At 43.0% G+C, this 16,728-nt stretch overlaps 1 protein-coding gene across 1 annotated transcript in view; it reads left to right on the top strand.

Moving 5' to 3' along the window:
* LOC138283527 (mucin-5B-like) overlaps positions 1-16,728 on the top strand; it is a 402,759-nt gene that overhangs the window by 115,720 nt on the left and 270,311 nt on the right. Inside the window, exon 10 of the mRNA XM_069221467.1 lies at positions 3,188-3,257. Within this exon, the coding sequence (XP_069077568.1) occupies positions 3,188-3,257 (70 nt within the window). The remainder of the gene's footprint in view (positions 1-3,187; positions 3,258-16,728) is intronic.

Below are 16,728 nucleotides of genomic sequence, written 5' to 3'. Positions count from 1 at the left end.
TACATGTAGCAGTAGCATCTTTTCCTTCAAATATTACATAACCTCCTTTTACTTTTCTATCACTATTGATGAGGGCACAACCCTGGAACCCGCACATTGTGGCTCTGTTCCCACCTATCTCACAGATAATTAAAGCTATCCCATAAGGACTTTTGGTCCTACAATAGAGAACAATGCATCAAAGTCTGACCACAATAATTTTAACAATGTTGTTATTCTCCCCACTACTATGTACCACTTTTTAGGTGTTTCACATAAACGCTGGGAATCTTTAGTGAATGACTACAAGTCACACCTGGTCCATTACACATGGAAATGTACTTGCCCACTTGGCCACAATATTTCTTTTAGCGGAAACTCTAGCTCAACCCATTGAAGCAACTGCATGTCTGGAATATTACTTTTATCATCAGATCCTGTCATCTGATCCTCAAATCTTCCTCTCCTGCATTCCTTCATCAAACCTTCTAAAGCCTCCTTCTTTGTTATCGGTCTCAAACCAATGCCACAACATCACTGAATTTTCCTTCTTAACCTCTTCTTCATTCAACTTCAACAGGTATGAGTGTATCCTCTTTTTCTGTACACACCCTGCATCTCCCTCAGCAACATAACAATAGTATATAACTTTTGTCCAAACCTGGCCTGTTCTATTAACAGCAAATACAACTCCACTCAACGTAGCCATGCTGCTCCTTCACACTAAAGACTGTTATTCCCCTGGCAAATGGTCCATTGGCATTTTGGGCACATAGGGTCAGGGGGAAGATAAATATTCAACTAATTTTCAACAAAACAGTCTTTATGTTCCTCTAGCCCCTAAGGAGCTGCTGGTACCTCCAAGTAAGGATATAATCAACCTCGTTTTGCCAACACTCCTTTGACTTTTGCAAATCTTCTTTTCTCATGCCAGCCAGGAGCTTGCACATCTGTCCCTTTAACTTGCTCTCAGACACTTTTTCTGTTCCATGCTATTCCCACTTCTGCATTTTGAGATGGTTTCTTTTACTCGTCCATGCACTTCTGCAAATACTGCAAGTGCTTCACCTCAAATGAACCATTTTCAGGAAATTGCAATGTTCAGGCTTGTTGTAAGATCGTGCCATTCTTTGAACCATAGCCAAGTATGCATACCAACATTTATCAATATTTTGCATGCTAGTGTTCCCTCTGGGTGGTGGCCTTGCCTCATCGAATCCGCCATTACTGTTAGACTAGCTGTTTACTTCAAGTGATGGAACCTATGGCTCATGCACCTTGAGGGGAACAGGCCTCTTAAAACATTTTCACACACTTACTTGGAGGGTAACTTTCCCTCCCAGTGGATTTCCTCACTCACTAAGTTTAAGGGAGAAACCTGGCACAGTTAATCTAGCTTCTCCTTTCCTGTAAGATTACCTGTGTAAAGGTAAGGTTCTCAGTCACATCTGCCTGTAACCAATCAGTCCTTTATATTTCATTTACAGTCATGGAAAAGAAAAGAAAAACCCCAGCATGCTCTTCATCTCCCCCTGGCAACCTGACTCCAGTGTTTCTATTTATTCTTCTTTTAACCTTTGCATCATGTCCCCTACTCAATGTATCTCATCGCTAAAAATAAGTTCTTACCAATGCAGCTAAGTTTGGCCCACAAGCAGAGGTAGGATTATTAGGGGAACCTCCCTTCATATGTCACACCTTCCTCATCTTTTGGGATCACAGCAACTTGGTTGCCACAGAATCTCCTATCCAACAATAAGCATTAATAACATTCCCTCATTTCTCTGCCAAACTGTCAATTATGAGTTCTCAACTAAAATTCCTCGGTAGGATTGTTCTTTCAGATTGAAGTTTATTCACCTGAATGACACACACACAGAGCTAAAGCAATGTCTTGCACATGAACGCGAAACACAGATATATATATCCTTTCCCAGCAATAGAAAAGTATCCAACGGTTTGGTTCTCAAGCAATGAAGACAGTTGTTTTGTGCATCCATTTAACATGTAACAACTTCCTCCTGGTACAGTTGATAACATTAGCAATGCTGTGTATTCGACCTTGAGAAACATTGCAAATGAGGACATCATATTTCACTTCATTGTCTTCCCATGCCATCAGTAGCTGAGCTCTGCAAAATGCCATTTTAATTGTTAGATCCTGAAGCTTATGTGATTGTTAGTGCTGCAGCAATGTGCTCACATGTTTAATACAAGATGGAGTCAGTTTAGTTTCAGAATTTTGGCCTGTGCTCTTACTTCGGCTTCTTTAAGAGGGGCCCTTAGCTGGATTTCAGACATTATCTTAAACATCAATGACCTTCAGTGCTTTCCCTTGAAGTACAGAAGCAACTTTAAATTAGCTTGTATTACACATGAGCTCCGCAACTTCACACAACTTCAGTTATCAGCAATATACTCTCTCTCAATAATAGTGCCAGGGGATGGAACTAAAGGCTCCGTAAGCTTCAAATCAGTCCTTTTCAGATGCAAAGTGTGCAAGAAGAACTTGAAATGTACTGTCTCCAGATTATCACACTCATTCCACACTAGTAATGGTATATATTAAAAGCTATATTACCTCCAGAGTTGTGATGCTACGTAAGGCAAATAAATGAATACATTACCAAAATTGTACAGTTTACTCTTTCAATGATTGATGTTCATTTATATATTTCGCATAATATTCTTCTGTTTTTTCTAAAGAAAAAAGTGTTTGTCATCGACTAACAATGTACATGAGTTTCTCAAAGCTATTCTACATCTTTTGTAGCTTATTTAAGTGAAAAACTGGCCTTGTTGAATGCACTTGCTATATGTATGTATTCCACGATGCCCTCATTGTGGACTGTCATTGTGCAGTTATTTGTGAATGTTTGTCTTCGTATATTTCAGAAAGCCTTAATGGTAGACCAATTCTGTTATACACACACCCTAGATGTGCATAAAATCCAATGACCAGTAGAGTGGACATATATTTAGGGTTATCCAAACATTAGTCAATATCCATTTTATGCCTCCTAACCGACAGACCACCCTTGCTACACTTGTAAATTGGTATATTCACAATTCTTTAACTTAGTGCTCCTTGAACATACATAGTCCTTTTCGTATGTACATACAAATAGGGTATGTTTTTTATAATGTAGGTGTACGCTCTTCTAACCTTAATAATTAACTACTTGACATTTCTCATTATTCACACCAGGTCATCGATATTGATTCAAAAGGCCTTATATCTGTGAATAGGACACACATGCAGTTACCCGTCATTGCAGGTAGGATTATTCAACTTGGCAACAGAGTGTAATAGCTTTTTGGTAGCACATGACAAACTAATGTAGGAGATCACCATGTTTCAGAACAATATTTTTCTCTACTCTCAAGCCTGCTAAACAATGCAACAGGGGTCAACAGTGTACACATCTCCTTTACACATGGAGTCAGCTGTGGGCTCCTGTGTCAAGAAGTGGGGAAAATTCATGAGATCTCTGTAAGTTATTGGTCAAGCCAACCTCATTTAAGAATCTTACTTAGTCCCGAGTTCCTTGTATGCCAGTTAACTTCTCCGTTGAAGCCATTGGCAGGGATGGCCAGGTCTATGCGGTGATTCCTGCCGAAATCCAGTAAAAGCTTTGAGAAAATGGTTTTATGTATTAATGTTTGCCATTGAAAATGCATCTCAAGATTGAAACTCTTCATGCAGCTCATAATGCATTTCCTTACTTTTTCCACCCAGCATAATTGTTGTTGCAAAGATTGGCCATCGAAAATACTTAGGTCCTCATTTCAACCTCAGCGGTCTTTTCGCAAGACCGCTGAGGTTCCGCCGGGCTGAAGACCACCAGTGTTGACGGTCTTCCGCCAACCATATTATGACTGCTGGTGACCCTCTGCCCTTTTTTGGACAGAGAGCCGCCAGCAGCCGTACTGGCAGTCGGCGGTGTAGTGGAGGCTGCTCCACTGTCACCGCCACGTCATCAGAACACCGCCCAGCGAATTACGTCCCAGTATTGGGCGTGGCGGTGTTCTGGTGACGGAGTGCTGGCAGCAGAGCAGCCCCCATGGATCCTGTTCCTTCCCAGAGGACCACCGAAGCAGGTAAGGTGATCGTCTGACAGGGGAGGGCGTGGGAGGGTGTTGTGTGTGTGCATGGGGGTGTGAGTGTGAGTGTTTAGAGGGGGTGTGTGAGTGCGTGTATGTATGCAGGAGGTGTGATGTGTGTAGGGGAAATGTTCTGTGTATGTATGTGTGCGTGTATGTGTGTGAGTGGTGTGAGCATGCGTGAGGGTGGGTGGGGGTATGTTTTGGGGATGTCTATGGGGGTCGGAGGGGCAGAGCTGGGGAGGGGGTCCTACCATCTTTAGGAGTGGTAGGGGGGTCGTGGGTGTTGGGGGTGGACTCAGGGGAGGGGGAGGAGGGAACAGGAGACCCCAATCAGTGCCAGGGAACGAATTCCCTGGCACTGATAGTGCCTACCGCCATGGACTTCGCGGCGGTTCAAAACTCCACGAAATCTATGGCGGTATGCGGGATCATGATCCCGCAGGTGGACTAGTGATGGCCGCCGGGCTGGAGACCGTTGTCTCCAGCCTGGCGGTCATTACCGCCATGGCGGATGGTGTGGTACATTTGCGGTTTGGCATGGGCCAAACCGCCAATGTCATAATGGGGCGGTAATTACCGCCGGCCTGTTTGCGGTCCTACCACCATCATTGCACTGTCCGCCAGGGTCGTAATGAGGGCCTTAATTCTACTTCCATTGATGGCATCAAGTAATGAGGATACCTGACCAGAGGGGCAGATATGGGACATTCAATATCTTTGATGGAGTTGTCCAGATAACCAGTTACAAAGAATCACTTTTGCTTATGAGCACTGTATGATTTGATCTAGTGCCCACACTTGAAAAGCCCCCAATCGCAGTGACAAAGAAGATGTTTGACAAAGAGGTAGAACTAAAATTACTAGTGTACTTCAGCACTGCCAAGTTTACAGTACATGAGGTCTGGAATTAATGACTTTCATCTTGACATTGCTAATGTGCGCCTCATACAACATGTTGATATTGGCTATAACCTTAAATGGCACATTTAACTTTCCTGTAAGACCACATTAGATGGTGTCCCAAAATACGCCCATGGTATTGAAAGTTAAATGTCACCTATGACCTCAGCATTACGTTATCATCCCCTTATGTGACCAAGCAAACATGACTCCAGGGCTGCCACTGCAGCCTGGCAAGTGCAGTTTGAACCTGTTACCCAACCTATCAAAATTGCCCTTTTTGACAGGAGACAAAGCTCCCTTTTGCATGTTCATGTCACCTCTATGTAGGCTTTGTAACTCACATGGTAGTGTGCATGTTTGTTAAAAAGTAGGACATGTAGAAATGTAAAAGATAACATGTCACTACAGCGCCCAAACACTATTTTCATTGCAGGAAGTCTGGCCCATCAAGAAACAATGGGAAGCAATATTAAATAGTAATTCTGCTATCTCAGTCTAGGGACCAGCTAGAAAATTTGTTCACTGACCCTTTTTAATATTTATATAGGGCCCAACTCAATTGTGAAGTCAGATGTTTCATAAATATTAAGGAAAAGGGGCTGTTAGAAAGTTACCTTTTCCCTTCCTGAAACTCCTAGAGGCTATGTTGCATTAGCCTCAAACTGCCAGTCCGCTGGTGATCGGCCCTAAGGACAATGGCCTGGGTGTGAAAAGGTGTTTTGTTCCTCTGGTGGGAAGACCAGTTGGGTTGTGCCTAGGAACCTAATTTACTTCAAAGGGGTCACAAGCAGATGCCAGATGAAACCTGCAAAGGCCCTTTGTTAGTCCTGCCAGTCAGACAAGGACCAACCCCAATGGGGTAAAATCTGCTGCCAAGACTATCTGTTGTGACTAGGGAGAGGGAGACTGCTCATTAGCCTTGCAACTCTTCTGGGTGGGTACCCAGTCTATGCACAAGAGGATAAAGGTTACTTCATCTTGAATTTAGTGAGTGTGGGGTACTGTGGTGTTGTTTGCAGTAGGGCGCAGAGGAACAGTTGCAAAAGTAGGTAGGTTTATCCCTGAGAACTTTATATTATTGGTTGGGGAGAGGGCAGGATTCACCCCATGTATAAACTTGTGCAAGGCATGAATGTCAAATCTCCTGGCACACTCCTCAGAACACTATTGTCCCTGCAGAAGCACAGAATAAAAACTGCACCTGCTGTTTAAGACCTGTGAGGAGACCTTAAGGGCTGGACCCGCTATTACTATTACACAGGACAATAAAGTTGAATTCAAGGATCAGTTGGATAAACTTATGTGTAAACTCCAGGGTCAAACAAGCTGCAAGATCTCTTTTCCTGAAGAGCCAAGCTGACCAGTACCAGCTGGGCCTGACCAGGATCCTCTAGGTAGCCTCTTCCGGAGTGAGGTTTTACCCCTAAGTTCTGTTCCTGAAATCGTGGGACCCTTGACTATGTCTAACTAGACTTCTACTAACATTCCTGAAAAACTGAGACTTTTTAGGAGTTGAAGATATGTAGAGGATAAGGGAAAGCCTGCAAAACAAATCGACCCAAGACTCATTGTTACTGTGCTGAAAAAACAGGTTTCGCCCGCTCTGAGCTTCTCCACGCAGAAAGTCTGATATAGCAGTACCTCATGGAGCCCTCTTTGGATACAACAAACAGCTGTGCCCCAAAGGGGGAATTCTAAACTCTAAGAAATGGACTAAGGTGGAAGGTAAAACTCTTGACCTGGTGAAAGCACCAAAAGTATCCCACTGGTGAGAAAAAATATAATTTTTCCACTCTGGCCTTTTCTCACCAACCCAGCAGCAACACCAGAAGTTCATCCAGTGCCTATCCAAAGTTATGGAGCCCTCTTTGGCTACACTCTACTGCCTTGCCCTATTGAAGAATTTGACTTCCAGAAAAAAGACCCAGGGGCTCATTTAAATTGATTTAAATCCTGGTGTCCTGGTGGGTGGCCCATTTTTCTGCCAGCATAACAGAATAAACTACTGTTTCATCTTGGTAGAGGGACCATCTGCCACATTTATAAATTACTGCCAATCGGCTGTCATAGCAGTTCTAGTCAATGCATTTAGCTGTTTGGTGCAGGGCTCTGTCAGCATTTTATTTTCAAAATTAAAATCCTGAAACAAGCTTTTCTTGTTGATAATGAAAAAAGATAACGCTCCCCCCACCATAAGAGTCATCTTCCATGGCAAGTGGGGCATTGTTTTTTTTTTACTGGCATCACTTGGCTATGATGGACAGTAAAAAAAACAGCTTATTTCCGCCTAGCCGAATTGGGCGGATGGACATATTGCCAATGCCCCAATGGCCCTTTTCTGTCAAGCCATCAGAGAAATTTGACCACAGTGGTGATGAAGTAATCATTGCCATGGCCAAACGTAAGGTCTGCCCACATCGAAATCCAGTGAGCAAACCACAAAATCAGGCTCTATGTCCCAAAGTAAAACCTCCTACAAGTCAACCCTGGTGTAACCAACCAAGGCTCCATTGTGGTCAGCCTTGAATCGTGCCTAGGTCCCAGTCTACAGCGAACATTCACTATCATTGACGCTTTGCACTTTTTGGCACTATTTTTACTTAAATCTTTACAAATTAATATCTACAGTTCCCCTTATTTGATTTATGTCATATTGATGTCATTGTGCTCATTAAATTATTAATAGGATTTTATTGTGTTATGTTCACTGTTTTTATTTTACTAAATGCTTTACAAATTTTCTAGAAGTTACACTTGTCTGATCTGTGTCATAGCTACCAAGGGTGGAGCTCACGTTTAAATTAGTGAATCCATTAATTGGATCTAACAAGATAATGCCTTTATTAGTTGTGGTGGATCTTATAATGGATGCATGGTGCCACTCTACTACTTCTGTTTTCTAAAGGGATTCATCCATCATTCTCTGTTGCCACAGTGACTAATGCCTGGGTAATGTCCCAGAGTTCTAGGGACTTTGGAATTTGCTAACCACCCATCTTCCCTTTCTTCAGTAATAAAAAAAAAAAATAGACACTAGTATGCACTAAAACAAAACACAACACTAATTACTCCTGCATAAACTGTCATATTGATTCATAATAAAGTCTTGGAACCTGGCCAACAGAAAATCTTACCTGTGCCCATCATCACACAAATTACCCACAAACCTCACAGCTCCTTGCAGTCTTCTGTTCCCATCACCATTGGCCATCCTATTCATATCTCGTTCCATAATACAATTATGCCTAACCATATCTGTATCATCCACTAATATGAAACCACTGCAACTATCACTGATGTGATCATCACTGGTGATTTCTTCTTTTCACATCAACATTATTTTTCTTATAGTAAAATGCAACCTACCTTTTATTCCATCTTTGTCCATTTTAATACCTCATGCAAATGCAGATGTGGCTTCCATGGGATCAGAAAACTTAGTTACTCTATTATTCCTTCTTCCCTTCTTGATTTTTAAAAAGATCAAATTCTGAAATGCTTTTTCCCTCTGACAAATCACTTATCTCCTAACACTGCACATTCCACCATTGAATGAGGAGACAATTTGGTTGAAGGTATGCTTCCCCTCATTCTCACAAAAGGTTAGTCACCTGAGGGCCCACTTAGTATTGTAAGCCCAAATCACTTTCTCTACAGCATCCATCTTCTCCTTCCAACCAATTATCTCCATCTGAATGGTATGCTAAGTGGCAAAACAAAATGGGAGGGGGGCCTGCAAGATATGGTGAAGATGCCCTCTACAATCACATTAGTAGGGACTGAGGGGTCCTCCTCCAGTATGGGTAAGCCTGGGCACCCCTTGCACCATAGAAGCTGCGGGACCTCTGTTATGTCTCTGGGTATCCTTGGTTACACAATTAGCTGGTTCATCTAAACCATTTCTTTGGGGACTATACAAAGATGTGTTTATGTTTAATCCATTGCTCTTTAAGAAACCCTTTCATCAATGCAGAAGTAAGTTGGGGTCCTTTGTCTTTATGATCACTCTATGATGACCTTCTCTCATGAATATTCTTTTAAAGACAGTGATGTCACTTTCTCTTTTGATGTTTCTCATAAATTCTGCAATCAAACACCTTGAAAACAAAATAAATGAACCATTATATGACAAAGGGGGTCATTTTGACCTTGGCGGTCTTTTTTGAAGACCGCCGAGGGACCGCCGTGCGGAAGACCGCCATTGGTGGCGGTTTGCCGCTCGGCCTATTATGACCGTTGGAAGCTCTCCGTCCTTTTACGGACGGAGAGCCGCCAACAGCCATACTGGCAGGAGGAGGGGAAGTGGAGGTTGCTCCACCTCCACCGCCACGCCAACAGAACACCGCCCAGCGAATCACATCCTGTGATTCTCCGTGGCGGTGATCTGTTGTCAGTGTGGTGTCGGTGGAGCTGCCCCCATGGCTCCCGTCCCCTCCCGGAGGATCGTCGGACCAGGTAAGTCGATCGCCCGTGAGGGGAGGGCGGTGGGGAGGTTGTGTGGGTGCATTCGGGTGTGCGTGTGTGTATGTAGAGGGGGTGTGTGAGTGCGTGTATGCCTGGGGGGTGTTGTGTGTATGGGAATGAGTGCGTGTATGTCTGTGGGTATGTCTGTATGGATGTGTGCGTGTATGTTTGAATGTGGGTGTGCATGTATGACTGTGTGTGTGGATGTAGGCATGGATGTCGGCGTGTGTGCGTGTAAGTATGTAGGTGGTGCCTGCGTGCTTGTCGTGTGGGTATGGGTGAAGTGATGTTGAGGGTCGGGGTGGGGAGGGGGGCCCTGCCACCTTTGGGGGGTGACAAGGGTGGTGGGGGGATAGGGGAGGGAGTCAGGGTGGGGGTGGGGGATGGGGGAGACCTCTATCAGTGCCAGGGAAGGAATTCCCTGGCACTGATAGTGCTTACCGCCATGGATTTCATGTCGGTTCAAACCGCTGGAAATCCACGGCGGTAAGCCGGGTCCAAATACCGCCGGTGGTATAGTGACGGCCGCCAGGCTGGAGACCCAGGTCTCCAGTCCGGCGGTCGTCTCCGCCCTGGCGGGCGGAACGGAGAACCGGCAGATGACCATGACGGTAACCGCCATGGTCATAATTCCACAGAGTAAGACCGCCAGCCTGTTGGCGGTCTTACCGCCGGTACTCTGCCTTCCGCCAGGGTTGTAATGACCCCCATAGTGTCTCCTTTCAGGCAAATATTCCATGGGGTCAACTAAATCCAAACACACTTTCATCCATGCACCATCTGCATCACTTAAGAATCCCATTGAATCACCTCTTACTTTTGGAAGTTTCTTGACCCCCATACAACCTACAATCTTAAACCCTCACCCTGACTTAATTTTCCATGCATGTCCACCAAAGCCTTAGCTTTAACTGCTTTTTTCATAAGTGATTGACTCAAATGCCTTTTATGAGCAAGATTAATAAATTTTCCTTTTACTCCCTCTGGAAGTACATCTTACACCCCTTATAACCAAGCCATCAGTCACACGCAAGCTCAATTCATCCTTAGGTTTGACATATCTCCATAAAAGAACAATCACAATGCTTCCCTTTTCCATTCATCATGTATGCTCCTAACTAAAAGCCAGATATACAAACCATTTTTGCGGTCTGACGGGCTGTTTGTGACTGCAAAAGTGCTTTTTCAAATGCACAAAAGCATAAATTGTGATTCAGCAACATGTTACCGAATCACAATGTGTGTTAGCTATTAAGTATTTGGAAGGGGCAAGTTTAGAGCATCCTTTACAGATATCAAATCGGTACGGCATTCATTATTGATTTGTAGCTGAACTCCGGTTGCAAAATAGTAATACCTTACCACCAGTTTAAAACTGGTGGGAACCCATTCACCAAGGGGAAGGGGACCGCTGGGAACCCTTTCTCCTTTGAGAATATTAACAAAATATTTCTTAAACACAGGCATGGACCGCTCCCTACTCTTCAAACATGAAACTTCAAAGTTCAATTTTTTTCTTTTTAAGCACATCCTGTTTTCTGTAAAGGAAAATGGGATGCATTTAAAAAAAGTTTGCTTTAATAAAAAGCAATCACAGACAAGGTAGTCTGCTGCCCTCAGCACGCCACAATCCCTGTGTTCGATACGATTCCTAATGGGTCGCAAATTGTGACCTATCTCATTAATATTCATGAGGTAGATCGACTTGCAACCCACTAGGAATCGCTATTTCAAAGATGTTAGTTTTCGTACAGCAGGAATTGTGATTTCCTAATTGCTATTCTGTTAGAATTGCAATTATGAAATCTCAATTATAGATTTTTGTACTTCGTCCCTTTTTATCATGCATAATGGCATCATGTTCTCCTTCTGAGGCATTTACAGTGTATGCAATGACACATTCTGCTTCACTAAAATTGTTTCTTTCTGCACTTTCAAAGTAAGTCTCGACAAGTAATCAACTTATACATTCCTCCATCCCGCAACATACTGAATTTTGCACCAGTATTCTTGCAAAATCATGCCAATGCCACTAAAACTGTGCATTCCTTATGGTCGTAATCCTTAAAGCAATAGTACATTATCTGTACGTAATGTGAAACACACTCCCAATTAATATGTACAAAAGTATTCAGCACCCCATGCAGCTGTGAGCAACTCAATCGCAATCACTTAATAATTTCGTTCAATGGCATTCAGTGATCTTGCAGCAAGTGACCCTGGTCTTACTTCTCCCTCCTTGAGTTGTGATAAAAGCACCACTAACCCCTGTGTGTTAGCATCTACGGTCGATATAGTTGTACATTTTGGATCAATAGGAGTCAACATTTGTTGATCTCTATTTCACCTTTGATGCTTTCAAAACCTTCTTCTTGTTAACATCATAAAAGAAACATTCCAGAACAGAACATATAATAAGTCCATGCAGTCAACAATCTGCCTCTTTTACATGCTGCCTACTCGCAGATAAGTACCCTTTATATATCATGTTGTTTTGATTTTTTACGTTTGGTTTGATTCTATTGGGCTTTTTCATTTACAATAAGCATGTGGTTTCTAATTTTTGGTATCCATCGTTACTTTGTTTAGTTATAGTTTCTATTTACCCTGTTTCCAAGTGTTGTGATAGCCTTGTAGTTGTGAGTGACCCTGCTCTGCTTGTTTAACTACTGAGCGAGCCCTCACTAGCTTCTGATCCAACACCGCCTGTGACTGCGGGGTCTGGATCAGCAGGATAGAACCAGCGCATCTCAAGCAGTATGTCAGTGGGGCTCTAGCTTTGAGCCGACCGTGGCGGCTCTTGATAATGTCAACAAGGCATATAGCAGTCTGAAGGGCTGCTTGGGGACACCGATACCTGATCTGGTGATGGGTGTCCATTTTACTTGGACCCAACCAACCAACGTATCCGTTTAGCAGTGACACGTCAGTAAAGATTAGAGGAATTCTTTGGGCAATGACCCAGATTGTTACGTACTGACATATTTACTTTGACTTTTTTCCGATGTACTATAAAGGCTCTCGCCGGCTATCGCGGGACACCTTAACACATCACGTAGCTTGACAGTTTCATTTAACACAAGAGGTGACAGTTGCAGCTCAGCTGTTTTTCTTTTTTCACAGCATTTGGGCTTTATTAAGGAGTTAAACTCCTTATAACAATAATTTTAATACATATTTCAAATCGAACTTTTTCCTATACCACAATAATTTAATATATTACATGCTTTCTGTTCTCTTTGTGATCTGAGATGTCTGACCAGGAAGGAGAGAATCTGAGATACCCTAGGAAAAAATAAATGAGGAAATAGTGAAAAGATGACTCCAACAAGAGATGCACACTTACATGCCAGAGAATGTTGATGAGGTGATGTTTATGAAAGGACCTCAAAATGAGAGGGATGATGGGTCTATGTCAGAGGAAAACTCTGTTCAAATTCAAAAAGGACATAAGAGAAAGAGAAAATCCAAGCACATTGACAGGGGTGCCATACCTTATAAAAAGATGGGAGGTCCAGGCACCTCGAGGAAGACGGGAGGTCTTAGCACCTGAAAAAGAATGGGAGGTCTAATCACCTTGCAATGTATGGGTGTCCCAAGTGACACAAAATTGAAAGGTGTTTGATGGGACTCAATTGCCCAAACTGCTGATGTGGGTGAAGAAAATCCACATGATGATTCCCTCTTAGACAAATACTTTTTGGATCTGGAGCAAGGGGACCTGGGCAGGTATGAACTCTTTACAGTGAATGATGTCTCTTCTTCCTCCAAGGATGTAGTAAGATATCTCTTAGGGGAAGAAAGGATTTCACCACAGAACATCAAGCATCCTAGGAGTGCCAAGCGGTGGCCCCTCGACCACGTACCCAAGTTCATCATATGGCGTATTGAGAATCCACTTGAAAAGGGAGTAGGGAATGTGTTAAGGGCCGAATGTTCAAGCCCGGTTATTCAGAATAAGGTGTGCCTTGCCCAGAATTTAGACTCAGAGCTCATCACATTTCTGTTCAAGCTAGGTAAAGATCCGAGAAAGGGCCTTGGGCGGTCCCTTAAATGATGTCAAGATTGCCTTCTTGAAGTAGTCAGACCCCTGGCAAGAATTATCATTATGGCAGAAGACGCACAAGTCAATGATTTCCCACTTGATATTGAACTACTCAGGGGCTGGAACCAAAGGGCTATGATCCTCCTCGGGAATGTCAACGTTGGCCCGAATGTCGAAAGGCATAGAGCTGTGCTAATGAAAATAAACCTGAAGCTTGAAGACCTTGCTGAAAGAATACCTTCTGAGAATCTCAAGGGTCTTCTCTTTGGCGAAGACATGATAAAAGCTTTGAGCAGATATGTTGCAACATTTACTGCTCTAGAGAAAACACAATCTAATATGCATAAAGTCTTTAACACAGGTGTTTTTTGATGGGTCAGCAGAAAAGAACTTTCTGCCGGCTGCAGATCCCAGAGGTCCCACTTGACGAATTACAGATACTCAAAAGGCTCAAGCAGAGGCTACCAGGCCAGAACAAATGCAGGTTTTGATCCCCAAAAGGACGTGTTCAAAGTGGAAGAGGCTATAGATAACATGGACTGAGCTCAACAGGATATCAGGGTGAGTACCATGATTTTACCTTCTTCCTCTCCCACGAAAAGAGTGGGATGATGCCTCAGGCTTTTTTCCCAATAATGGGGCCTACTGCGAAACCATTACATGGGATCCTTGCATCTTAGAAACTGTCTGAGGGTTTGAAATAGATTTCTGGAAAAAACCTTCAGGTAGTCCCTCCAAGAGAAATGAATTTATCCACTGTTCAACAGCAGACTGTAGAAGAAGAAGTAAAAACATTGTTGCAGAAAGGGGCCATCCTTCAGGTCCCTTTAGAGCACAGGGTTTTGGTAAGGACAGTGTTCCCTGTGGAAAAAAAGAACAAGAGGTGGAGATCCAAGATAAACCTAAGATATCTGAACAAATTCTTAGTCAGAATGGAACGGATCCATCTATTAAGGGACATGTTGCTGAAGAGAGATTGGTTAGTGAAATTAGAACTGAAGGATGCCTATTTTACAAGTCCCATGGCCAGAGCGGATCAACCCTACCTTCAATTCACCTGGCAGGGCTGATTTATCAGTTTCAAGTGCTCCGCATGGTCTCTCATCAGCACCATCGTGCTTTACCATAAAATAATGAGGGCTGTAGCTTCCTACCTCAGGGAGAAGGGTATATGGATGATTGTTTATTTGGACAACATTCTTATCATGTCTCAATGGAGAACAGATTTTGAGAGATCTGGACATGGTCATGTCCCTCTTGGTGAGTTTGGGCTTTATTGTAAACAAGGAGAAAACTGTCCTTACCACCTCCAGGTTTCTAGAGTTCTTGGGAATCACATTAGACACTGTGAAGGTTGTTCTGTTATTACCCTTAAAGAAGATTGCCAAAATTCAGAGAGAGATAAGATATGTTCTCAAATGAGAATTTTTAACTCTGACGGCACTAGCCAGGTTACTAGGTCTTTTGTCATCCTCTGTTCAGGCGATCTTTCCAGGCCCTTTACCCTATTGTTCCTTGCAGAGGATAAAAGCAAAAGCCCTTTGGGGAGGACTATGGTATGGAGACACGGTTTTTGTAGACGGGGAAGCAAGATCAGAATTGTCTTGGTGGTTAGAGCATATGGATGACTGGAATGGCAGGGTGATTTTCTGTTGTTCCCTGGATTTCGTCTTGTAGTCAGAGGAGAGCCTAGCCAGTTGGGGTGCACGTTTAGGTCTCCAGAATACTGAAGGCTTATGGTGTCAGGCAGAAATGATGCATTATATAAACTATTTAGAATTGAAAGCAGGACTTTATGCCCTAATGAGTTTCAAACAGTGTTTGCTAGGCAGGACAGTTTGTGAAAGATAGACAATGTTTCAGTGACTGGAATTTCAACAAATGTTGTTTTGAGAAACTTTCTCCGGTTTGGGGTCCTCTGAAGTTAAATCTCTTTTCGAGCAGGCTACCCTTCCAACTGAAGAGATATTTCAGTCGGATGCAAAATCCAGGTGCTCTAGCAGTGAACACATTCCTACAGACCTACAAAGGAACCAACGCTTATGCGTTCCTTTCTTTTGCCTTGACTCCAAGGGTTCTTCTGTATGTCAGGCAGGAGAGGTGCTCACCTTGTTCTAATATCCCAATTTTGGGTCTCACAGGCATGGTTTCAATAGATTTTGGAGCATGCTAGCGGCATTCTCTGTTTTTTTCCTGTCATCCAACGCCTATTACTGAATACAGATGGAGAGGAACATTCTCTGGTTCTGGGTGGAACTTTGAACCTTCTTGCCTGGAAAGTATCAGGAGATCTAGGGAAATGTCAGGCCTTTCGGGAAGAGCTGAGGAACTGCTGGAGGAGTCCTGGGCTCCAGGTACCCAAGCAAATATAGAGAAATCTGGAAGTTATGAGTACGTTGGTGCATGGAAAGGGATTTGAATCCTATGGAGGCATCTATAGTGGAGGTTTTTAACTTTCTCGTAGAGCAGTTTTTATAGAGGTGTTATCTATAGAATGATAAACTGCTATAGGTTTGCAATTTCAGCAAAAATAGTCTGGTTAATGCAGGATGGTAGGGAAAAGCATTTTGGTTTGCAGAGTGCTTAAAAGCATCAGGCTGAAGAGACCCCATAGACTTAGGTATGTTAGCCTATGGGATATCAACTTAGTCTTCTCTATGTTTTCTTCTTGGCTTGTAAATAGGTACTTGGATCTGAAGAGACTTTCTATGAAATTGGCCACTTTACTTTTCTTAATTTCTTGTTCATGAGTATCAGGTGTTAAAGCCTTGGAGGTAAGTAACAGAGTTTACAATACCTTTGGGGTTACTTTTGAGGTTACTAGAGGAATGAAAACCATGTCCGACACAATATTTTACCTAATTTTTGATTCTTGCAGAATGCTTTGCATGAGAGACTGTGACTCCAGAATGAGTGAAGTTCGCCCAGAGGGAACTGACCAGCTTTTGATTTCCTTTGTCAAACCCTTGTAAGTGGTTATCACAGCAACTATTGCTAGATGGGCGAAATGGACTATGCAATCAGCTGGTGATGACTTACAGAAATTTCAGCCTCATTCTATGAGGGGTGTAATGGCTAACCAGTCCTCCTTTAAAAGCGTCAGACCGTAAGATATTTTGAAAGCAGCTGATTGGTCTAATTCTTCTACATTTGCTAAGCATTATTGTAAACCAATTGAGCATATGTCTGATGTGGTATTGAGAGGCTAACAACATGCATAATGGTAGCCT

The sequence above is a fragment of the Pleurodeles waltl genome, chromosome 3_1 (assembly GCF_031143425.1).
Source record: "Pleurodeles waltl isolate 20211129_DDA chromosome 3_1, aPleWal1.hap1.20221129, whole genome shotgun sequence".
NCBI classification, from domain to species: domain Eukaryota; kingdom Metazoa; phylum Chordata; class Amphibia; order Caudata; family Salamandridae; genus Pleurodeles; species Pleurodeles waltl.
This window is presented reverse-complemented; position numbering and strand designations above follow the sequence as displayed.